Raw genomic sequence first — 25,458 nt, forward strand, 5'->3', positions numbered from 1 at the left:
ATAAAGAAATAAAGTCAAGTATTCTGGAAAAATCTTGAAATATGGGACACTGAATTCCATTTTCATGATAAACTATAGATTTCGACTCTACAGTGGAAGACTTTAGTTTGAGAACATTATTAGGTTGTTAATTAACTAACAGTCCAGCTGACTAAATTTAGAATGCCAAGAGGGTTCAGAGTGAAATCTTGTAGATTTTGTTTGGTACAGGCCTCAAGTATTTCTGTGTGATTGCAAACTGGCTGAACTGCTATCTGCTTTCATGTCTGTTTTTTTCAGAGAAGCAAACAACTGTGACTGACTAGTTTCATTATATTTATACTTCATAATTGACATGATTTTTTCCCCAGTTGTTTTATTGCTCATTAAAGATGATTTTGTTCTCTGTACATGTGTTCCGTGAATAGCTATGTGAGAAACAATGCTCTTTTTTCTAAACTGTTTTCTCATCCATTTGTCAGATTGTTGCCTGCCATTTACTCTTTGACTCAGTTAGCAAAGGGAAGAAAGGTCCTACAGTTTTTCTCTAATCCTTATTGTGCTTTATGGCAGGGATATATTTTTGCTTGCTTCTAACGTGCTTGAAGTTGCCTACTTTATTTTCAGTGTTCTCAGATCTATTTGTATCCCTTCAGAGTTAGGCCACCTTAAGTGGCCCACTGTGGCTAGACCCTTTATCATTATTACCATGGAAATATACCACCACTTCTTTCATTCATCTTAGATCTGCTCAGATACCCATATCACCTTCCCAGCTTTCTCTTGAAATCATCTTTCTATCCATCTCTTCAACAAATATTTATTAAGTTCCTATTATGTAGGTAGTATGATAGGTTATGGGGATACAGAAGAGAATACAGTGCTCCATTAAAAGGAACCTGTTTACCCCTTTTGGAAAGAGGAAGAAAAGACATTAGGAAGCTTGTGTTTTGTGCTAAGAGGACTAAAAGAGGGAATCTGAGCACTTCTAAAGGTTAAAAAGAAGTATCTTGTCTTTGTTCATGCCACTTTATTTTCACTAGGCCCTGTATTTAGTATGTACTTAAACTACTGGGTTCATACTCTTCCAGAATGACTGAATTGGTGCTGGGCCTCCAAAAACTGAGGCATAGCCCCTTGGCCTTACTGTCTGTTCCTGTCTAGAACCACACCCTTGGTGTCAGGCCAGAAATGGATGAACCTTGGGGCCAGGGAGGAGCCAGCCAGCATGTTCAAGGCTATATTTGCCTCCATGTCATTCTTTGCTTGCGACAATAAAAATGATCAAATGAGCCTGTTTTTTATATTCCTGTTGGCAGGGACTGTGTATCTTATTGTTTTTGCCCAAAGCACATTTTTTTTTTTTTTTTTAGTGGCCAAGTTTGAAGCCGGAGAAATTGAGTCTTGAATCTGGAATAAGCTTGAAAGGTTGCTATGGACCCATTATTTTATGTAGGTTTTGCTAGTGATGCCTAATTAAGGTTCTGTAAAATTTGTGAACATTAATTATTGGTCAACAAAAAAAGATGTTGATTCTTAGAGTTTAGAAAAAGTCTCCTCTTCCACAGTGGAGTTGTCTAAATAACTTGGGCCAGTTGAAATCAGTTTTTACTTACTTTTGAATATCTGTGATATGCTATAATAGGAGCAAACGAGGACTTAGCCATTTCTGTTCATATAAAAAGTGACTTTGTATGGATTATTTAGCCTCATCCAAATCCTTCTGCCAGCACACTCACAGTTAGCAGTAGATGTCTGGGAAGAAGCCAGTGTGTGTCCCAGTTGGGATGTTTTGGCGGTAATACTTCAGTGATTCTGGGGAAAGGTAGATGGAGTTGAAAAAGCAACCTGAGCCCTTGGAATCTCTCATTCCTTTCAGGGTTTTGTTTGTTTTTTCAAGCAAGGTTTATTAACTTTAGCAATCTGGTTGGTTAGGAGTGATCAGGCCATGTGAAAACTGGTTGCTGTCATCTAGGTTTGTTGTAGTGTTAGTTGCTCAGTCGTGTCCAACTTTGGGACCCTATGGACTGTAGCCCATCAGGCTTCTCTGTCCATGGGATTCTCCAGGCAAAAATACTGGTGTGGGTAGCATTTCTTTCTGCAGGGGATTTTCTCAACCCAGGGATCGAACCCGACTCTCCTGCATTGCAGGCAGATTCTTTACTGTCTGAACCACCAGAGAAGCTCCCATCACCTATGTCTATGAGCTTTAAAAGGAAAACCTATCATCCTGGGAAGGAAAGGAGTCAGGTAAGAAGTCTCTAAGTTCAGGAGGTGTTTGATGGGGGTGTAACAGTGCAATGCGGAAGTTCTATAGGCCTGCTGGTCTCTCTTCCCTTCAGTCAGTGCTAAAGACATACTTCCCTTTTTTATTTTCCACATGTTGCTTTCTATGTTGCAAAATACCCTTTTGGTTTCTGATTAAATAGATGTATCTTTATTGTTTTGGGGAGAGAATTTTGTACACACCAATCTTACCCCTGGCTGGCTTGAATCTTCTTTGGATCTATTCTCAATTATCTTTTTCATTCCTTTCCTCTCTTTTCCTTCTTCTCTCCCTCTGTCTTTCAAATCTTTGTACACAAAAAGTTAACCCCAACTATGTGCAGTGCAAATGTACTTAAATCTAATAGATATACTTTATGACAAAGTCAGTGAAAGATTATTTCTGGTTTCTTTTTCTATCAAGAGAACCCTCATCCCAAGAGTGTATTTTCTTATTGAAATAATGGAACAAATTGATTCATTGATTTGGAATGGGTATGCCCTTAGTTTGGAATGGACATGGTATTAAAAAACAAAAAAACAAAAAAAACTAGACACATCTTTTGGACAGTTTGGGGCAAGTTATATGGTGCCTCTGAGAGTCCCCAGAACTCTGAATCTAATCAAGATAAGAAGCATGGAAGAGCTGAAAGGAATCACATGCATTCTCAGGCACATGGGGCAAAAAAGGCCCAGGTTTCCTGTGGGTGGAGTATAGTAGGAACCCGAAATTCTGATTATAAGCCTGGAAAGACCCGATTAACTTTGGTTGTGAAACTAGAAGTATGCCTCTTAACCTGTGTGAAAGTTACATTAAATAATAATAAAAAAAATGAAATAAAAACTTTTAGAATCACCTCTGCTTTGTCTTTCCAAAAATCATTTGTTTCAAACCAAAAGTAGAGAAAAGTCATTGTTTTTTAAAGGAAAAATCATCCCGTGGCTCTTGGGTTTTCTATTCTTGTTTGGACAGTGCAGAAAATCATGTTTCACATTTATACCCAGCCCCAGGTGATTTTTTCCTAGCATGACTTTGTGTGTGTGTGTGTGTGTGTGTGTGTGTGTGTGTGTGTGTGTCGAGAACGGTATGGCAGTCTACTCCAGTACTCTTGCCTGGAGAATTTCATGGACAGAAGAACCTCGCAGGCTACAGTCCATGGGGTTCACAGAGTCGGACACACCTGAGTGACTAACACATTCACTTTTTCGTATATGACACTGGGCTGTTGAAAAGAGAAGGAAAATGAACTGTATGTCAGAAGTAGGCTGCTAACACAGTATTGCAGGCTTCTAAAGAGAGTTCGAGGTGAGGCATAAAGATGTTTGTTGCTTGTATTTTACAGGGATTGTTGTGTGTGAGGCGCCTAACAACAAGTTAGATAAATTCACTGGAGTTCTCTCTTGGAAGGGCAGCAAGCACTCCCTCAACAATGAGAAGATAATCCTGCGGGGCTGTGTCCTGAGAAATACCAGCTGGTGTTTTGGAATGGTTATTTTTGCAGGTACAGTGGACTCCCCAGGGTCTCTCATGGGTGAACCCTTCCTGAGAACTGCATGGGCACAGTCCGTGGCTGTCCAGGTTGGATGAGCATGCCGAGTGCCCTTCTGAGTTGACCGCAGAGTGTAGAGCCCCAGGGTAAGACACTGCTGCTCTAGAAGCAGTGTGCTTGGCCCCACTCTGTGAGGAACCACTGACATCGTGAACTTGCTCTTGAGAGTGCATGGGCCTTAATTACTCAGATGCTAGATACCTAATGTTTATTTTCTTATTCTCTAACCCCACCTCAATCATCCCTATCATTATATGTATTAATCAGCTTGCCTTTAAAGTGGAGGACAAGCATGAAAGTAAGTCCTGGCTCTGTTGTTGATTTTGTAGTTCGCCAATTTCAAGGAATCCTTTTGGAAAAGCCTTGTTAAAGATCCTGGAATCATTTCTGTGTATACTTCAGAGCTTCTTCTACTATTTGTCAGTAGGACAGCAGATTCTGGAAGGACTGTGCAGGCTGGAGGTGGGGGTAGGGCTTGAGGGAGGAAGGGGAGCGTCTCTTACTCTTCCTGCTGCTACTTTTCCTGTCTCTAATTTATCTCTAAAGGGCCCAAGGTGGCACTGTCTTGCCAAGGAAGCTTACAGTAGCATCATTTCATAAAGCCTCTCAATTTTTACTCATGGCTTTAATTGCCAGCCCTTGACTTTTTAAAATCTTGTTTCTTGTGACACCAAATTAAGATGTATTTTGGGCCCATTGACGATATGTGCAATCAAAATTGGAGTGTTTTTAACTGACTTTCTTCAGCAACAACAAAATGTTCATTAAAGACTCAAAAGTGTTCCGAATCTAGAAAAATCCTCTGAATTCCTCCTAAATAGTCTCAGCTGTGAGTGTTAGCAAGGCTCTCACTGTTGGGGCATTGCCATTGTAAGGACTTGAGAAATCCCTAGAAATGAGGCAGTATATGTCATTTTATCTGGGGATGAATCTGGTTTCATAATGTTTTCATCAGATGCTTTTATTCGTTAGTCAGGGGAATAAACCCTTGATTATATATTTCCTTATTTTGCATCTTGTATTGAGAAAAAAAGCATGCTAGTCTTATACATTAACCTCTCTTTATATTCCCACTTCAGTTGTCACACTTAATGAAGAGATTTCTTGAAGGTCTCTTTTATTATTGTTATTTTTAATAATTTTATTTACTTTTATTGTTTTCTAGCTGTGCTGCTCAATTGCTTCTTTTTTCTCTAGTTGTGATGAGTGGGGATTACTCTCTAGTTTCTATGTGTGCAGGCTTCTCATTGCGGTGGCCTCTCTTGTTGCAGAGCTTGGGCTCTAGGGTGTGTGAGCTGCAGTAGTTGTGGCTCCTGGGCTCTAGAGTATGGATTCAGTACTCATGGCACACAAGCTTAGTTGCTCCGCCACGTGTGGGGTCTTCCTGGATCAGGGATAGAACCTGTGTCTCCTTCATGGCAGGCAGATTCTTAGCCACTGAACCACCAGCGAAGCCCTTCAAGGTCCTCTGATGAGAAAGACCTTCTCAGTTTGTTGCCTGTCATTGGAGAAGTGGAAGTGCATCATCCTAGGAGTGGGCTGTAACCCGAAGTTTTGTTTGCACTTGTGTGGTCTTGTTTGGAATGACTCATTCAGGACAGTGGTTCAGCTATAGTATGTTATGTTAGGACAGCTGCTGTGCGCCGCTCAGGGGTCAGGTTTTCCTTCATCATGTTGGCTTTGTGTGGAAATGCTCCTACATAGAAGAAAGTAGAGTGGTAAGTTGAACAGGTCCCCCTCTGAAACAGTATAACAGAAAGTTCATAGAATTTGGATTGGACAGATCTGGGTTTGGATTTGTTTGCCAGATGAAGGATGTTAAACTGTGGTTACTTAAAAGTCCTAAGCTCTAGTTTTCTCTGCTGTAATGTGGGTATGAGTACATTAGAGAGTCACTACAAAGGCTCAGAGAGGCAGTGCATATGGAAGAGAATGCCTCACAATTGCTATTTTCCTTCCTTCCCTGCTTCTCCCATCTTTTGGCAGCAATTCTGAGCACACTATCTGCTCCATAGGCCGAGAGTTGGGATAATGTACTGCTGTTGGATCTTGGCAGGGAGAAATAGGGAATCACCCTTTTTTGTGATGTGACCTTAATGTTCACTGGCAGAGCATTTATTTGTTATATGTATTTATAAAGCAGAGCATGCCTATATTAACTTTCATCTAGGCACAAATATTAATAGAAAGCTTAATTAGAATAACTGCAGGCAGAGGAATGGTTGATTTCGTCAGTGCTAGAGTTGAACGGAGTGTCTCAGCACCCTAAGTCTTGAGACATCTAATTTCGGGAACTAGGTCCATGTGAACACCTAGATCTTATGAAAGTTATCTCAAACAAATTAACTCTTCTTTCTGTATTAGTTCTCTAGTTATACCTGCCCTTAATGATTGTGTAAGAAGTGTAGTTGACATAAACATGGTTTACTTTACAAATCTATAATTTATGAAGATTTTCTAATATACATTAACAGCTAGGCCATGCCTCCCTGGAATGGCTTTTCTTTTAACTCACGACAGGAGAAAGTCCTGTTTCTAAGGGTAGAAGTCTTTTCCAGGTAAGGAGTCCATAGGAATCAGCACCATCTTGGCACATAGTAGGTTTTTGTGCTGGCTGTTTTCCACTTGCCCCTGCAGATCTGCCGTCACCATTTGACCCTCCTCTCTCTAACCTGGGAGGCTGACCTGCGTGGTTTACACTCAGGTTTCCTTGAGCTTTGGTCCTGTCTCTGTGGATCCCTGGGAAGAAATCAAAGGAGGAAGACTGAGGTCATGGCATTTATTTCCTCAGCTGCTTCCCTTAAAAAGCTGGCTGGGTCCCTCAACATAAAGTCACCCTTCCTTTAGAAGCTGCAAACTTTGCACAACTCTCTCCTTTAGGGTATAATAATCACCCCTCCCTTCACGTCTCCCTTCTAGGGTAGATGAAGAAACATCTTGATTGCTAGGAAGTGCTTTGTTACTGTGTTAACATTTTACTTCTCCTGCCTCCTGTACACCCACCAGCACTTTTGTGAGGAGTCTCTTTATAAATATACCTTCCTCTAATAATCCTTGTTAGGTGTGTCATCTATTTCCTGTTTGAACTCTGAATGAGTCATAGTCTTACACATTGATTGAATGAGTCAGTGAGTTAATGAATTAATGGACTATTTCATATGTCTTTAAAAATAGTGGTTAAGAGCAAAAGCTTTAGAATTAGATGTATCTGGGTTCTAATTTTGACTCTGATGCTTACAAGCCAAAAAAAAAAAAAAAAAAAGAAACCTCAGACAAGTTTTTTAAATTCTTTAATTCTCAGTTTCATTGTTTGTGACATAAGGATAATAATACCTAATTTATTGGCTTGTTTTAAGCATTAGTGAGATAATAATATGTGAAAAGCATGTATAGATATTTCCTAAAACATTGTAGGTACTTAATAAATAAATTCATTCATTAAACAATTACTTACTGGGTACCTGCTATGTGGCAGGCACTATACTACTTACTTTTTTGCAAGAATGTGGCCAAAAAAAGTGCAGTCCCTTCACTCATGTGATTTGAGTCTGGTAGGAAAGAAAGACATTACTCTTAAATAATTATAGTAATTAGTGTATAATATCAAACTGAGAAAAGTACTCTGAAGAAAAAGAACATGAACTCACAAGAGTATATGATGGAGGAATCTGAGAGGAAAGAATAAGCTAGCTAAAAGGCACACCATAGGCAAAGGCCCTGTGGTGGGAATGAGGCTGGGGAGGTTTAAAAAAAAAAAAAAAAGCAAAGCTTAAGGCCAGTGTGGAGCTTGGAAAACTTGGAGAATGGAGGTGGGTGTGTGCCTAGAGACAGGGATAGAGGTTGGACCATCCACGACCCTTATGGTCTGTATCCAGAATTTTGTTCTTTATCCTAAGAGCATTGAGAAGCCATTGTGAATTTTTCACACAGATGATGTGTGCATGCATTAAACTGGAAAGTTTTGCTTTTGCCTGTAATATTTTTAAAGTTGGTCAATAGGATCCAGCAAGAAGTGTATACGTAGGATGGTAGCAGATGCAGGAGACAAAATTGCTGGGCTTTTCCTATATACAGTCAAGTAGAGAGATGATGATACTTTGCATTAGAGTGGGAGTCATGGGATAGATTAGACTCTGAGGTTTCTTCCACCTTTCACAACTGAATGGAGAGTGGTGCCGTTCATTGAGATAAGGAACCCTGGAGAAAGAGCACAGGCTAGGCTGGACAAGGGCCACTTGAGGGGCCTTAGAAAGATCCAGGGGAAGATATCATATAGGCAATGAAATATATAAGTTTAGAGCTCAGAGGAGTGATCTGAGCTGAAGATACACATTTGGTCTACAGATGTTAATTGGAGCTATGATCTTAGATTTCTCAGGGAAGATGGGTTGAGAAGGAAGAGAAGATGGCCTGTACTTAATTCTTAAGAAGTCTCACTATTTAATGGTTGAGAAGAAAGGAGTGAGCATAATGGAAGACAAAGAAGAAGTTATCAAAGAGGTGGGAGGAAAAGCAGAACTCTGTAAAACAGAAGCTAAGGGAAGAGTGTGTTTCAAAAGGATGAAATGGTCAACAGTGTTGAAGTCTGCTGAGAGGTCAAAGAAGGCATGGAGGATATAGATGACAATGCCGGATCTGTTCGGTGGAGTGATTGACTCAGAAACTAGCTTGAGAAATGAGTTGGAGACAAAGAATCAGAGGCTGAAGGGTATAGAAAATTCTTTCAAAATCTTGACTATGAGGGGAAGAAGAGATGTGTATATCAACATCTGTGGCTATATTTAAATAAGTACTTAAGAACTCATTAAGCAGATTCTTTGTTAGTCTGTGTGTATGTATGCCTAAGAAATGTAAATTTTTAGCACAAAACAGGTCTGTCAATATTTCAGCTTTTAGCAATCACAAACTTTATTTGCCTTTTGTTATCTTTACTAAAAGAAATGCTTCCCACCCTCAATGTCCAGATGATTTTAATAAATGATTCTTGGAAAAAGTGGGTGGTCTTCTTTGCCCAGCATTGGCTGGGAAAAGGACACTGGGGTACAATTTCTAACTCAAGACTGAATTGTTATGAGACCCCAGTCTTTACTCCAGTTTGTCGTTTAAGTAAAGGAGTCTTTTAAGAATGTTCCCATTGTTTCTTGACTTCTGGAATGATGTATAATTCCATGTGTACCCCCCTTTTTCTCCTTTCCCCTCTCCTCCTCTATTAAGTGGGTACATGGATTGGTGGTAATTGTGGGAAGATGGTGTAGAGAGGGAAGACTAGGGAAATCAGATATAATTAAAATGTAATCACTTCTACTGAGCATCTTTGTTTATAAGGAATTTACTTAGCAATATAATCTAATATTCTTTGTTAGTCATCTAATAATATAAGCAGCTAATAATATTCTTAGAATTTCTTGAACAAGGAAGTTAGTAAATATTTAACATGGGGTTTAAAAGGATTACTTGAAATAAATCTCAACACCATATTTAAGACAGTTCTTGCCCTTACAAAAATGCATATCATATAAACAGTGTGCAATACCCAATAAAGGTTTAAATTACTTGCTGTTGTATTGTTTGGAGTTACTGGAGTTTCTCCATTAAAGCCACCAAAACTCTTTGTTGGGAAACAAATCCAGCATTTGATTTCTTTTCTTAACTTTTCATTTTTGACTTCAGTGTTCTGAGTTGTGTTTATTACTACATTCTTTTAAACATTTCCAAATCATTCCTCCATTTGATTGGCTTTAATTGCTTCAAACTATAAGCACATCCATACATAGACTTTTGGAAAATAGTTCTTAAACCTTTTAGCTACAAATTATGTTTAGATTTATCGCATTCTAAGGAGATCAATTCTCTTGCAGTTTCCAGGATTGATATTAAAGACACCAGTTGAGAATCAGTTGTTTCATCATCACTTCAGTTCAGTCGCTCAGTCGTGTCTGACTCTTTGTGACGCCCTGAACCGCAGCACTCCAGGCCTCCCTGTCAATCACCAACACCCGGAGTCCACCCAAACCCATGTCCTTTGAGTTGGTCATGCCATCCAACCATCTCATCCACCGTCGTCCCCTTATCCTCCTGCCCTCAGTCTTTCCCAGCATCAGGGTCTTTTCAAGTGAGGCAGCTCTTCACATCAGGTGGCCAAAGTATTGACGTTCCAGCTTCAACATCAGTCCTTCCAATGAACACTCAGGACTGATCTCATTTGGGATGGACTGGTTGGATCTCCTAGTAGTCCAAGGGATTCTCAATCTTCTCCAACACCACAGTTCAAAAACATCAATTCTTTGGTGCCCAGCTTTCTTTATAGTTCAACTCTCACATCCATACGTGACCACTGGGAAAGCCATAGCTTTGATTAGACGGACCTTTGTTGACAAAGTAATGTCTCTGCTTTTCAATATACTGTCTAGGTTGGTCATAACTTTCCTTCCAAGGAGTAAGCATCTTTTAATTTCATGGCTGCAGTCACCATCTGCAGTGATTTTGGAGCCCCCAAAAATAAAGTCAGCCACTGTTTCCACTGTATCCCCATCTCTTTGCCATGAAGTGATGGGACTGAATGCCATGATCTTAGTTTTCTGAATGTTGAGCTTTAAGCCAACGTTTTCACTCTCCTCTCTGAGTTTCATCAAGAGGCTCTTTAGTTCCTCTTTGCTTTCTGCCCTAAGGGTGGTGTCATCTGCATATCTGAGATTATTGATATTTCTCCCAGCAGTCTTGATTCCAGCTTGTGCTTCTTCCCGCCCAGCGTTTCTCATGATATACTCTGCATATGAGTTAAATAAGCAAGGTGACAATATAAAGCCTTGATGTACTCCTTTTAAGCATTACTTGACTAGCATGTGAGATGAGTGCAATTGTGCAGTAGTTTGAGCATTCTTTGGCATTACCTTTATTTGGGATTGGGATGAAAACTGACCTTCTCCAGTCTTATGGCCACTGCTGAGTTTTCCAAATTTGCTGATATATTGAGTGCAGTACTTTCACAGTATCATCTTTTAGGATTTGAAATAGCTCAACTAGAATTCCATCATCATAAACAACTTAATAATCCTACCCTTAATAAAACTCAAATTATTTTGGAAAAACATTATTTTCCTTTCAGGAACATTTTATATTCTTATAAATTAATAATAATAATATATACTCTAATCATTTCAAAGTTATTTTTCTTTCCTTTTTTCTTTTGCAGGTCCTGACACTAAACTAATGCAGAATAGTGGTAAGACAAAGTTTAAGAGGACAAGCATTGATAGACTGATGAATACTCTAGTACTATGGGTAAGTTATTATAACAAAATTAGGCAATATCACAATCATTATTTTAATATGTTTCTTACATTCTGATGAGATTTCTTTCAGAAATCTTCATTCTTCTTATGGAATTTGTATTTGGAGATTTTGCATTTGGGGCCTCGTTACCTCCAAAATGTCTGCTTCACTAATGCTGATAGAGTATTTGCAATTGTAGGAGTTGTCTAACAATTTTGAGGTTGCTTTCTACTTTTTTTTGAATCTCAAAAGTAACCATAAAAGTTTTAGTGTATGTCACGCAGTATTTTAACTAACCCTTATCTTTCTTGTTGACTTCAGGTAAACATTGTGCCGCTAGATCTATAGCCAAGAGACTTGACTAGTCTGAGACTATCTTTTTTTTTTTTTTTTAATTTTTATTAGTTGGAGGCTAATTACTTTACATCATTACAGTAGTTTTTGTTATACATTGATATGAATTAGCCATGGATTTACATGTACTCCCCATCCCAGTCCCCCCTCCCACCTCCCTCTCCACCCGATCCCTCTGGGTCTTCCCAGTGCACCAGGCCCGAGCACTTGTCTCATGCACCCAACCTAGGCTGGTGATCTGTTTCACCCTAGATAATAACATGTTTCAATGCTGTTCTCCTGAAACATCCCACCCTCGCCTTCTCCCAGAGTCCACAAGTCTGTTCCATACATCTGAGTGAGACTATCTTTTATTACTGATGTTTTCTTCCTTTTGCTTTTGTGCCTTGGGTTACCGTATAATTTATCATTCACCAGGATGCTTTTGAAGGTGAAAGAAGGGAATACTGTTAATATTTCAACTGGACAGTAGATGTAAACTGAAATTGACTAGAGCAAGTCAGGACATATGATCTTCTTGTATTTCTCTGTGTGTGTGTGTATGTGTGTGTGCACTCAATCATGTCCGACTCTTTGTGAGCCCATGGACTGTAGCCCTCCAGGCTTCTCTGTCCATGGAATTTTCCAAGCAAGAATACTGGAGTGGGTTGCCATTTCCTACTGCAGGGGATCTTCCCAACCCAGGTAGGGAACCCATGTCTCTTGTGTCTCCTGCATTGGCAGCAGATTCTTTACCACTGCACCACCTGAGAAGCCCTTTATCTTTGGAAAGCACTTAAACATATGCATACTTCACAAATAGAGGGTGTGAAGTTATCAGCATTGTGGCCATAAACAAGTTATATAACCTGTCTGTTTTTTATTTTGTTTTTGGCCTGTAAAGTGTGAATGTTTTTTCCTATCTCAGAAAGTCAATGGGAGAATTAAGTGAGAAAATGTATATGTAAAATATTTAGCCAAGTTCCCAATGTAAGCATATTACATTTTACTCATATGATTGATGATCAGTTAGATGAGCTTTGTATAGCTTGATTTTCAAATAACAATTGGAATTAGAAGTGTAATTGCATTGTGTTGATATGACTAGTTGGGTTTCAAGTTAACCTTAACTGGACTTCTATACTCATTTCAGATTTTTGGGTTTCTGATATGCTTGGGAACTATTCTTGCGATTGGAAATTCAATCTGGGAGAATCAAGTTGGGGACCAATTCAGAACTTTCCTCTTTTGGAATGAAGGAGAGAAGAACTCTGTGTTCTCAGGATTCTTAACCTTCTGGTCATATATTATTATCCTTAATACAGTGGTACCCATTTCATTATATGTGAGGTAAGATGAGAGTTTGTTCTTTGAAACCATTTTGTCAAAAGCCTGTGTTCTGTGTAATCATTTTTGTTTGTCTTAAAATTACAGCAGTGAAATAGAAGTCTCTAACTGCTCATGATCTGCCACATCTGTTACAAATGAGGCAACTAAGCTGTTTAATCTGCTTAAGTTTTACATTTTCAAATTAACAATAGATGCATTTTATTTTCTTCTTGATTTGATTTGGTTTCTTAGGAATATTTTCCTCTGGAATACACGGACTACCGTGTAGTCTCATGCAACCTAATGAATTAGAATTGGGTTGATGTTGGGAAAGAAACAGAAAAATATTGGGGGAATCTATTGAGATGATGCCTTCTTGGTACTAGTCTGGCTCCAGATACCAGGATTTAGACCCCATGCTACCACTCCGTATTTCCATAACCTTGAGCAAGTTACTTTACTTCCTGGTACCTCAGTGTCCTTGTTTTATACATGGAAAAAGTAATAGTTCTACTTTAAAAGGTAGTATAGAGAGTAAGCAAACCTGTAATGCTCTTAGACAAATGCCTGGCACATTATAAGAGCTCTATGAATATTAATTTTTTCTATTTTTATTAGTAACTATCAGTGAATACATGAAGGAGTTGAAATATAGTCAGTGGTGCTTATTCATTGTTGAAAAAGAAGTTTGGCTTATTACTCCCTCTACAACTTGATTTGTCATTTCTAGATTTGGTCCTATAAACTAGAGCTAAAATGGTCTACCTATCTATCTATACATAAGCACTCTGTGAGTGTGTGTGTTTATGTATGTGTTTGATAAAAGTTAGAAGTTGGCCCTAGAATCTGTACCTGAGACAATTTTGATCCTAATCCTGCCAAGACTGAGGCGGACAATCCCAAAGACACTGGAGCCAAGATGAGACCTGGTTGTTTGACGTTCCTCATCACCAGTATTTTAACAATACACAAAATCACCAGCTCTAAATCTCTACTAATTTTTATGAGCTTCTTTTTCTCTCTTTCCAAAATCCTATCTCTGATGAAGCTAGGGAAGTTTAACGCACAAAATCCACCCTTGTTTTGGAGAGCAGTCAGGAAACTGAAACGTCAAGTTGTGGGAAATTGACTTGAAATAGTGGCATGTGGCCACAACACCACAAATTACTTTGGGCCTTCTGGAACTGTGGTCAGAGCAGGCTCTATTTAAAATGTATCTTACTGGCTTGTCTTTGATTCTGAGGACCTCTCATGCTTGTATCCAATTATAAAGTCTGTAGTAAATCTTGCTCTTTGCCAGAGGAGCTATGGTCAACTTTTATAGCTTTCCTTTTATGTGGAAATGAACAATAGATGCTCAGAGTGACTTACCATCTGCACATGTGCAGTTTCATGTGTCCTCACAAAGGAAGTATATTCTGTATATACTCTTTCTTTGAAGTGTATTGGCATTTTTCATTTTATGATTTCTAATATTGTTTTTTAAAGACAAGATTCCCAGGTCCTTTTTCCTTCTAATGTGTTCCCTGCAGTGGCAGAAAGAAAACCTGTTTGGAATAGTCCAGGTTCACATTTTGATATTATCATTACCACTGATAGCTATGTGACCTTGGAGAAAGTACTTGGCTTCTCTGTGCCCTAGTTTGCCTAGGAAATGCTTGCTGTAAAACAAGAGGATTAAAATAATTGACTTGTGAGTTACTTTCTGCTCCAAATAATATCACCTTACCTCTAGACAATTAATGTAAAATAGACATTCGTATTTTATATAAAGTACTTTCAAATACATTGTCTCATTTACGTCCCCCCCTCCCAAAATCTTTTGAAGTCATTGCTGTTGGACTTCTTTCATAAATGAGATGATTTTCTCAGGATTGTAAAGCTGATTAGGAACAGAACCAAGACCCAAACCCAAGTCTTCTAACACTTGGCACAGTGTCTATGTATAAGTTGTACATGCTTTATTAAATCAGCCAAGACATCAAAAGAGACTAGAATTTTCTACCTGTTGGTAAGCCATGGTATTGATGAAGATAATATGAGCTTTTTCCCTCACCAAGTAAGAACAGTGATCTGAGGTCAGCTTGACACAAAGTTGAGGCAAAAAGCATTCTGGGGGATTTCAGGTTGCTCACACCAAGATCTAGAAAAAGAGAAGTCCAGGTATTTGTGATTGGAGGGAGGAAGGTTTTCTACAAAAATTTCCAAAGGTTCAAGGAATAAATTAGTGCTGTGTCACTTAAGGATAACAGTGCAGAATTTACATTGAATGGTTAAAATTCCGTGTGAGCATAATATGTTGATTTTCTCAGGGTATTTCTATGCTGTCAGTTTATCTGTAGTGTTAACCAGCTACAGGTTTTTAATACATCAGCTTAAGAAATGTAATTGCTGTACTCCCAAGGAATTAGCTTTTAAGTGTTTTTTTTTCCCCCAAAGCAAAAGAAACTCATTTCCATGTTGCTTATTTTGCCACAGAATGGGGGAAATCGTAAGCCCTGCTCTTTGAGCATCCAGGCAGAAAACACTAAGCAGCCTGATTATACTAACTCTGGAACATTTGTCTCCTTTTCTCTGCTATTATAAAGCGAAGGGCTGAATGTTCCATTGTAACTCTCCTAAATCCTCCTTTTCCAAATGAAAAGGATACCTTCTTCTCTACAGACTCTTTAAAGGTCTAAGAATTAAAATTAATTTAGAATACTTCCACCAACTTGAACCACAACACAGGATTAAATTCTGTTCTCCATTCATTTTGCTTAGATTTTTAGGGAGATTCTTTACCTTTAAATAAATGAAAATGTCAAGTGATTGAACAGTTACTCGCATTATGACAATGCATAATGCCATTTTTTATGGCACTCTCCAGGTCTGTATGTGACTTTACCAGATGCCTAAATCTAGTCTTGGTTCTGTGATTAATTGTGTGACCTTGGGTTATTCACAACCTCTGTGGGTCTTAATGTCCTTACTGGTGAAATTGGGGAATAAAGGGTCAGGATTCATTTATTCAACACTGACTGACTACCTACGGCAGGTCTGGCATTGTGGCTAGTTTATGATAAGTGCTAATGCTTTCTGAGTGAATGGAATACAGCTAGCAAGGAACTTACAAGGAAGTGGGGTGGGAATGAAATTAAGATTAGATTGTAACTGGGTAATGTATAAATAAATACATGACATTTGTTTTTATGACTCTACAGAGTTACAGTGTGCTTTTTTAGTTTGTGTGAAAAAAAGTATTACCATTTAAATAGAAAATGAACTGACACCATATCATTTCTGGGGAGGAAGATGTAGGTATGTCATGTACTTACAGAACTAGATGTATAGGATTTAATGTGGAGAAAGAACTTGGGTGTCATCTTTGCCTTTAAGGAGATAAATGTTGAGAGTTGGCATAGCTGCTTTCAGCTTAGTTTACAGATGAGAAAACCAAAGCTTAATTCCCACTAAGATCAGGAATAAGCTACGAGTCCTTGCTTTATCATTACTATTTTATACTGTTCTGGATGTCCTTGTTAATGTACTAAGTCATGCATCTAAAATATTAATGAAAAAAATGAGACATGAAACCAAAATAAACCTTTTAGAGAGGAAGAGCAGAGAAAATGTGATTATGAACCTCGAAAATCCAAAGAATAACTCTGTAAAACTCAGTAAAATAATTCAGTGAAATGTTGAATTATGTCACATGATCACTTTTTTTTTAATATTAAGGAAAGCTTCTTTTATCAGTTAAAAATTATCTCATCAATAAAAAGATAAAATGTCTAGGAATAAATCTGTCACGCTATGGTGTGGACCTATGTGAAAAAACAAAGTGAAACAAAACAAAACTAAAACTCTTTACCAATAGAAGTACTTTTTCAAAGTTGAACTCCTGGGAAGATTTATCCTTCTTTAAGTTGTATTTGTTATAAAATATTCATTCTTTTCTAACAATTGAGTTTAATATAACTTTATTAAAAGTCTCAAGTTTTATGAGAAAGTTGATACAGTGATTCTAAAGTTTATTTGATGAACACATTGATTTTATCAAGAGAAATAAATTAGTGATTACAGGTAAGAATATTTTTAAAAGAAGAGAATGAAGATTTTCTTATCTCATATGCCAAATTTTATAAAGCTGCAATAATGAAAACATGAGATAAATTAAATCACACATTAAGGAACAAAATTGAAATGCCTGAAACAGATTCTAGTGAGGAAGTAATTTATATGTGACTTGGAGTCATCTTGTTGATTTCCCTGGTGGCTCAGATGGTAAAGTGTCTGCCTAAAATACGGGAGACCCGGGTTCAATCCCTGGGTTGGGAAGATCTCCTGGAGAAGGAAATAGCAAACCACTTGAGTACTCTTGCCTGGAAAATCCCATGGACAGAGGAGCCTGGTAGGCTGCAGTCCATGGGGTCCCAAAGAGTTGGACACAACTCAGCAACTTCACTTCACTTCACTTGGAGTCATCTTAGCACAACAGGGGAAAGGATTCATTGTTCAGCAGATGGTGATGAGTACATTTGGTAAAAATTGAAATTAGCTTCTCGTATGCATGTCATACTTCAGAAAAGTCTAATTGCGAGAAAGAATTAAATGTGGAAAAAATTAAAGAACTGGAAGAAAAGTATAGATATCTGTATATATGTAATCTTGCCATAGGAAAGGCTTATCTAAGCAAAAATTCCCCCAAAGAAGCTATAAACCATTGATAAATTTGATTGATTAAAAAGGGAAAAGTTCTTTGTGTCAAAAATAGTTGAAACAGAATTAAAATATGAATGATAAACTGTGTAACATATTGATATGTATATAGATATATATTCCATATATACAAATCAATAAGAAATACACTAATACCTGAATAGCAAAGATGAACTAGGAAGGTAATGCAATTAGATAATTGCAGGAAGACATATAACTGGCCAATAAAACTTGAAACAGACATTTAAGTCATTGATAAGAAAAGAAATGCAATAAATAAGATGCCATTTGACTTGGCATAGACTAAAAGATAATTTTCAATAATCTAATGGTAGAAACTTAAATGGTTGTAATTTTTTTGAAAGTTGATCCGGCCTTGTGTATGACAAAGACTGAAAAATATTATACTCTTGGCTTTAGAAATTCCACTTCTGGAACTGGAAAGTCATAAATCACCACTAGATCACAAGACAATGCTCTTTTTCTGGTAAATGGGCAACGTAGTATGACAATACACCCTAATTTTACTCAGTATCTGCTACGGTTTGCTTTATGCTTCATGGTGGGACTCCTTTCTACCTTTTTCCTACTCGACTCCTTTTTACCTCTTTTGGTAAAGTGAAGCCACATCAAATAACTGGTAGGCTACACAAGAAATCTCCACTGGGCCTGGGCCTGTTTAGTGTAAATAGAGAAGCATGGAACCTTCCTGAAGGCCTTATGCCAAGTCAGCCCATTGTTTCAAGGTCCTACAAGGAAATGACTTCAAACATTTTATGAAAAGATTCTGCTGAGATGCCTCGGAAGGTGACTAGGACCTGGAAATAGAGCATCTACATTTTCTTCTAAACTCTGAAGACATTGGCAGACTTCTTGCTTTGGTAAAGCTTTGTGTGTTCTGAGATTGATGGAGTATTTCTCTCTCTTTTTCCATTTAAATGGATGAAAGTGTGGAAGTAATTCGTCTGGGACACAGTTATTTTATAAACTGGGATCGGAAGATGTATTACTCCAGGAAGGCAACACCTGCTGAAGCTCGAACGACCACACTCAACGAGGAACTTGGCCAGATTGAATATGTTTTCTCTGACAAGACGGGTACCCTCACTCAAAACATCATGACTTTTAAAAAATGTTCCATTAATGGGAGAATCTATGGTAAGAGAAACCTTTCCTTTTTGTTGTTATTGTTAACCATCCTGAAAAAATTAAGAAACCCTATTTTTTTTTTAAATAAAAAAATCTCTGGCTTTCTTTATTAATATGGAGACCACCAGCATTTACCAGAGTGGTAGGTGCATAATAAACACTTGCTAAATATTTACTGGGTGAATGTTGAATAATTCAGATAAAGCTTTGGATCTGTTAGCATTCATGTAACCCCATGAGGGTTAGTTTAGATACTCTCCAAGATTCCTTTTGTTGCTCAAACTGTCATCTGTGGTGCTTAAAAGACCCATATCCCAGGGAGGAGTTCTTCAGAGCCTGATTTATCTCAGTAAAAGCAGTATTTTATACTTGCTTCCTAACAGCCCTCAACTGATGTTAGTGTCTGTGTTTGTAAGAATTTACGATTCATTCCTGAGAATTCACACTGCACAGGGTTACCTTTAGTGGTCAGACAAGCTGTTTCATCAATATTGAGTTCCAATTTGTATGCTTTTGTTAGGATACCTGCTCTGTTGGGGATTTTCAGCCTTTCTAGTTACATGTGACCCTTGTCACCCCGACTTAGGCCAGTTAGCAGACAGTTCCTTCTGCTGAGAGCATGGAAGCTCTCTGGAGGGCTCCTGTCAGGTTCCTCTGGATTCCCAGTATCACTTCAGTGAACTCGAGTGTCCAGTTTCTCTACAAAAATCTCAGGAAGTAAAGAAGATCCAAGAAAGAGAGAGAAACCTTTCCTTTGTCTCCTGATGGGAAACTTCACACATTGTCAAATAATTTAAAGTGAGATTTGATCCTGAGCAAAACCGAGAAATATAAGAAGTTGATTTTCATACTCTCCTGTCTTTTGACGTCCCTCTGCTATTCCACTCCCCATAACCCCTGGTTGCCACGGTTTTCTCACTTCTCTTCCATCCACACCTGCCCCACCCTTCTCTGGTAGTAGACCAGATAATTTTCAACCTGGACTTCCACACGGTCTCAGTTACATTGTGCATTTTTCTTACATCACTATTAATATTTATGAAGATGCTAAATAAAATAGAACCTTTTCTTAAAATTTTTTCTTCTGGTATTATTTTCAGACACTTATGCTAAATACAACCCAGGAGCAGTTTAAATGAAAAAAAATTTTTTTAGAGTATTGGAGTCATTTTGAATTTTGTAGGCCTTTTGTATTCTTTTGCCATGGCACTTACTGGTAATATAATAGAAACAATATCACTTCTAGGAAGTTACCCTAAGGAAACTTTAAGACTGTGGACCAAGATTTATTTGTAGATATGTTTGTCACAGGGGCTGTTTTTAGAAAAGTCCTTGGATTTTTACAATATATATATCCCAAGATCTTTGCAAATCTCCAAATTTACAAATCCTGTGATATTGATAACTTGTAATTTCCCTCATAAAAGGCAGGAAAGCAACTGAAAGATTTAATTTTCAGGCCTTTAGACCTTTAATTTATAAAGCTCTTCCAATTTATAATAATTTATTATGTCATTAAAATATATTCTTACTAAAAACTCATAGATTTTTCCAGAATCATTTTTCCCCCATACAGTTGGCCTTGTTTATGCCATAGATCCAGGCCTTGGGAAGTTTTTATAGTCTATTCTTATTTGCCTAAAGCTTCTATTTTCTTTCTTGGATTTATCATTTTCTTAGACTTCAGTTTTTCTTTGCTTCATCACCAGCCTTATGAAGAGGCTTTCTTTGAGAACACCATTTTACACAAAGACAGTTTGTTTGCTTTTATAATTTATCAAAGTTATGGCATAGGGGGTAATGACTAGAACATAACTGTGGTGAGTTTGGTACTTAAATTCCAGGTTCTGGGTGAGGTTCATTCACTAGCTCAGGGATTCCTCCCATACAGCAGCCTCACTGTATTCTAGATTTATACCTGAGCCCCAGAAAAACAACCAGTAACTCTTTATCAGTGCTTTTTTGGGTCATACTCTTGTATAGTGAGGGGCTTCCCAGGTGGTGCTAGTGGCAAAGAACCTGCAGGAGATGTAAGAGATGCCCTTTCGATCCCTGGGTTGAGAAAATCCCTTTCAGGAGGGCATGGCAACCCATTCCTGTCTTCTTGTCTGGAAAATCCCCTGGGCAAAGAAACCTGTCAGGCTACGGTCCAAAGGGTTGCGCATAACTGAAGCGACTTAGCATGCATGTTTATATTGAACAGTGAAAAGAGAGAGATTTGAATTAAAAATCTACTATGGGCTTCCCTGGTAGCTTGGAGGATAAAGAATCTGCCTGCAGTGCAGGATACTTGGGTTCAATCCCTGGGTTGGGAAGATCCCCTGAAGAAGGGAATGACAACCCACTCCAGTATTCTTGCCTGGAGAATTCCATGAACAGAGCAGCCTGTTGGGCTCCAGTCCATAGTGTCACACGTTGTACATGACTGAGTGACTAACAGTACTACTATACTATGCTGACTTTTTAGTTTTAGTTGAATCGTGTGGGAGACCAGGGCTTGATCGCTGGGTTGAGAAGCTCCGCTGGAGAAGGGAATGGCTTCCCACTTCAGTATTCTAGCCTGGGGAATTCCATCAGCTGTATCGTCCATGGGGTCGCACAGAGTTGGACGCGACTGAGTGACTTTCATACGTCACTTTATATTCTGTTCTTCAGTTCTGTCATCCATGAAACAGGAATGAAAATTTTGTGTGTGTGTGTTTTTTTTAAGATTTTCATTTCTGTTTTAAAAATCCTGGTATTTTCCAATATATTTGTAATAAGCACATATCGGCTTTATATTAAGAATAGTTACTTTTAAATGTTTGGCACATGGGTTTCTATGTTCTCTGACCACAGAAGCCTCTGACATTGTTTAATGTTTACATGCTAATTTCACCTTGCCATTACAGATATTAAAGACGTATCTGGCCCAGACCAAGATAGACAAAGATGTACTCATCAGGCTCTAGCACTGATGAGAGTAGGTTTGTCTTAGATACCATGTTGGATTCCCCAACAGTGTGTATAAAGTGAAAAACAAAAATTTACCTTGTGCAAACATCATAGATAATGTAACAACAGAATGATAAAATTTAGAGAAAAACAGAATTATGACTTATTTTGTGTTAATGTGTATTGATTTTAGTTCTGTTTTGGGCAAATGAGTATCTTTCTGTGTTAATTGCCATGTCTAGTGTTACTGTTTGAAAACACTCTTAAAAATGTCTGGGTTTCAACTCATAATGTCATATAGTAGTGCTACTTTAATAAATAAGTATATTTCTTTAAACTAAATGTATAAACCTAGTTTCAATTTCATCTATTTTTAATTCTAAGTTTTGGTTTTGGCAGGCGAAGTGCGTGATGACCTGGATCAGAAGACTGACATGACTAAGGTGTGGAGGTGATTAAGTTCATTCTTACTTTTAATTTCAAATTGTACATGCTTTTAAAAAATGATGAGTTCCTAGAAGCCTAATTTCCACTATGACCAGATTAGATACTTAATATGTAACTTTAAAAAAAAGATTCATATGGTTCAAAATTCCTTCTTATCCAGGTTTCCCAATTACAGAGTTCACTGTCTTTTTTTCCCCTCTATATACAATCAAATATATTTCTCAATTTTTTACATAGGTGGTAGTGAACTATACTTATTGTGCTTAACTTTCTTCATTAGCAATGATCAAGATCCTTCTATATCAGTGGGGAAAAAAGGGCTCCCTAATTCTTTTTATGGTGAATAATATTTTATTATATTGATGTTCCTTAACTTATGTCAGGAGGTAGGAATGGACATTCAGAATATTTTCAACATTTTGCTTGTAAAGGAAATGCAACAAAAGTAACCATGTATACATGTTATATCACATGGATCCTATACTCTCTTAACAAGTTCCGTTTCTAAAAATGGGATTGCTAAATCAAAATGTATGTGCATTTGTAATTTGATCAATATTTCCAAATTGTTCTCTTTAGAATTTGCACTAATTTACCCTGTCACAAGCAATGTACAAGAATGCCTGCTTTCTCCTACCCTCCACCAACACAATGTTTTATCAATTTTTTTATTTTTTAAAATTAATTTTTATTGAAATATACTTGACTTACAATGTTGTATTAATTTCTGATATACAGCAAAGTGAATCAGTTATTTGTATACATTTATCCACCAGTGTACCCTGTCACAAGCAATGTACAAGAGTGTCTGCTTTCTCCTACCTTCACTAGCACAATGTTTTGTTAAAGTTTTTGATTTTTGACAAGACTATTTAAAAAGTCACTTTGCCATACAGAAATTAAGCACAACATTGCAAATCAACTGTACTTCAATAAAATAAAAAAAATGTTCTCTCCCTTTTTTGTACAAGAATTTGTGGTTATTAATTTCCCTCTGAACACTGCTTTAGTTTTATTACATGGATTTTGGCCTGTAATATCTTTATTTTTGTTATATCAGTTTGAATACCCACACTGAACCATGAGAAGAACTAAACATTTCGAAGAGGTTGGGACTCGCCACTGCCTTATAATATTTTTAATAAAAGAATAGATTTGTATTTCTACTTCAGGGGATTTATTCGGATTTTCTTTGTGGCTTAATATGATCAATTTTGTCAGTGTTCCAGGGTCCTTAAAATGAAAGTTTATGTATTTTCTGTTTTCAAGGTATAAAATTAGCTGTATTGTCATTTAATTCTACCTTATTAATTATATTATTTAGGTCTTCTGTTTCATTATTTTTTTGTTATTTGTTTGGATTAAAGAGGTTAATAAAAGTGTTCTGATAATTTCTCTGTCTCTCTCTCTAGCTCTCCTATATAGCCTGAGTCTTCATTTTATGATTATTGATGCTATTGTGAGGTGCATTGATGTTCATAGTAGTTATATTTTTATCATGAATGTGCTCTTCTTTGATTCATTTAATTCTCCTTGTCCTGGATGCAACCTTATTTGATATTAAGATCATGTCTCCTGGTTAACTTTTGATTTGCATTTGCCCACCTTTTTATTCAATATTCCTGAGTAACTTTGTTTTAGATATGTCTCTTAAGAATGTATATCATAAGATTGGATTTTACTTTACATGCAATTTTTTAGTGAGTGAGTTAAGGCCATTACATTGGATCTGTTAAATATTTTAGATTATACTTTATAATTTTTAATAATTCTCTGTATGGATTCTACAGACTATGTGTTTGCTTTTCTTACAGTATTTAGGAAAATATTTCATTGTTTCTCCACTGTATACTTTCAAGAGTTTGTATAATACTCTTAATTCTTTTTTTGTAAGGAGTATCTATCAATTTCCTAATATGAAAAATGGTGAAATTATTATGTTTATCTTTTTTTCCCTCACATTTTCCTACTATTTTTATTAATGATGCTTCTTAATCTTAGGTGTACATAGATTTCTCTTAGTTGATTTAAGTTTTTAAATGGTATCTTCTGACCTTCAAATACTAAAATGAGGACATCAGGATCTTCTAATTTTTAAGCAGTCTTTCTATGTAGTCAATGTATATAGCATATACATTTTATTTTATAATCATAATCTGTTTCTTTTATATTTAGTTCTTTAGTTAATAAGATTCAGTGCTTACCACTAACTACTTTTCCCTTTCCCACTGTTTTTCCAGTAATCTTTTATTTGGCTGAAGTGTATCCTCCAGTTTCAAGAAGGGTTCATGAGAAATAGCAGTTCAGAATTATCCATTGACTTAATCATTGAATGACATTACTAAATTCATTGATTAGCTCTAGTAGTTTTCTGGTAGCATCTTTAGGACTTTGTATGTACAGTATCATGTCATCTACAAACAGTGACACTTTTACTTCTTTTCCAATTTGAATTCCTTCTATTTATTTTTCTAGTCTGACAGGCTGTAATCTTTATGAGTCACGGTTTCTTCCCTGTGTGTCGGGGCGGGTGTTTAGGGAAGTCTAAGGCCAGTGTGTATTTTACTTCTTACTAGTGAGTTGATAATTTTTTCTCCTATTGGGTAGTTGTTTTTAAATTTAATACATGAACAAAACAATCTTTGATTAAAATAAGTCTCTATGATTCTGAAATAAACACAGCTAATGGACGGACCACCTTGTATACTGATATGTATTCTCATGTACTTGGCTATATTAAGTATTATATTTAAAATATTATTTTGCAGTCTCCAAGACAAAGTGTATTTGAAAAGTATTTTCTCATCAGTTGTTCTTGCAAAGACCTTATCATAGGTCTAGTCCTTTGAGTAATAAACTTTTAAAAATTAGTAGTATGTTTTATGCTTTTCATCAGTCAGTGAATTAACAGAGATTTTATTTAATATTAAAATTATCTTCTGTTTTGTTCTATCTTTAATCCTATTTCTTTCATTTTTGTGATCAACACATTTTTAAGTGGACAGTAAACTAATATTAACAATGAGCACAATGTGTACTGCAGATCTGTAGAACTTTTTCACCTTGCACATCTAAAACTAATTTCTCATTGAACTGCAATGCCCCACTTCCCCATTCTTCTAGTCCTTGGAAACTACTGTTTTACACTCAGTTTTTGTGAATTTTACTACATTAAATATCTTACATAAATAGACTTATGCAATATTTATTCTTTTTTTTTGCAGTATTCTTTTGTGAGTGATTTATTTCTTTTAATGTAATGCCTTCAAGGTTCATTCATGTTGCAGCATAAAGACAAGGTTTATTTTTTATGGCTGAATAATATTCTTGTGTGTGTGTGTGTGTGTGTGTGTGTGTATGTATGTATGTATAGATATATAAAACCACATATTCTTTATTCATCAGTTGATGGATGTTTCTTTTGTTTCTGAAGTGAAGTGAAAGTGTTAGTCACTTAGTCATGTCTGACTCTTTGTGGCCCCCATGGACTGTACCCTGC

The 25,458-nt window shown here is 37.0% G+C and overlaps 1 protein-coding gene across 6 annotated transcripts in view; it reads left to right on the top strand.

The window, feature by feature from the left end:
- ATP8B4 (ATPase phospholipid transporting 8B4 (putative)) overlaps positions 1 to 25,458 on the top strand; it is a 299,006-nt gene that overhangs the window by 185,591 nt on the left and 87,957 nt on the right. For all 6 annotated transcript variants that reach the window (XM_070469294.1, XM_070469295.1, XM_070469293.1 and 3 more), the window contains exons 10-14: positions 3,588 to 3,746; positions 10,987 to 11,075; positions 12,553 to 12,749; positions 18,379 to 18,587; positions 21,912 to 21,955. In XM_070469294.1, the coding sequence (XP_070325395.1) occupies positions 3,588 to 3,746; positions 10,987 to 11,075; positions 12,553 to 12,749; positions 18,379 to 18,587; positions 21,912 to 21,955 (698 nt within the window). The remainder of the gene's footprint in view (positions 1 to 3,587; positions 3,747 to 10,986; positions 11,076 to 12,552; positions 12,750 to 18,378; positions 18,588 to 21,911; positions 21,956 to 25,458) is intronic.

This window comes from Odocoileus virginianus, chromosome 6, assembly GCF_023699985.2.
Source record: "Odocoileus virginianus isolate 20LAN1187 ecotype Illinois chromosome 6, Ovbor_1.2, whole genome shotgun sequence".
NCBI lineage: Eukaryota > Metazoa > Chordata > Mammalia > Artiodactyla > Cervidae > Odocoileus > Odocoileus virginianus.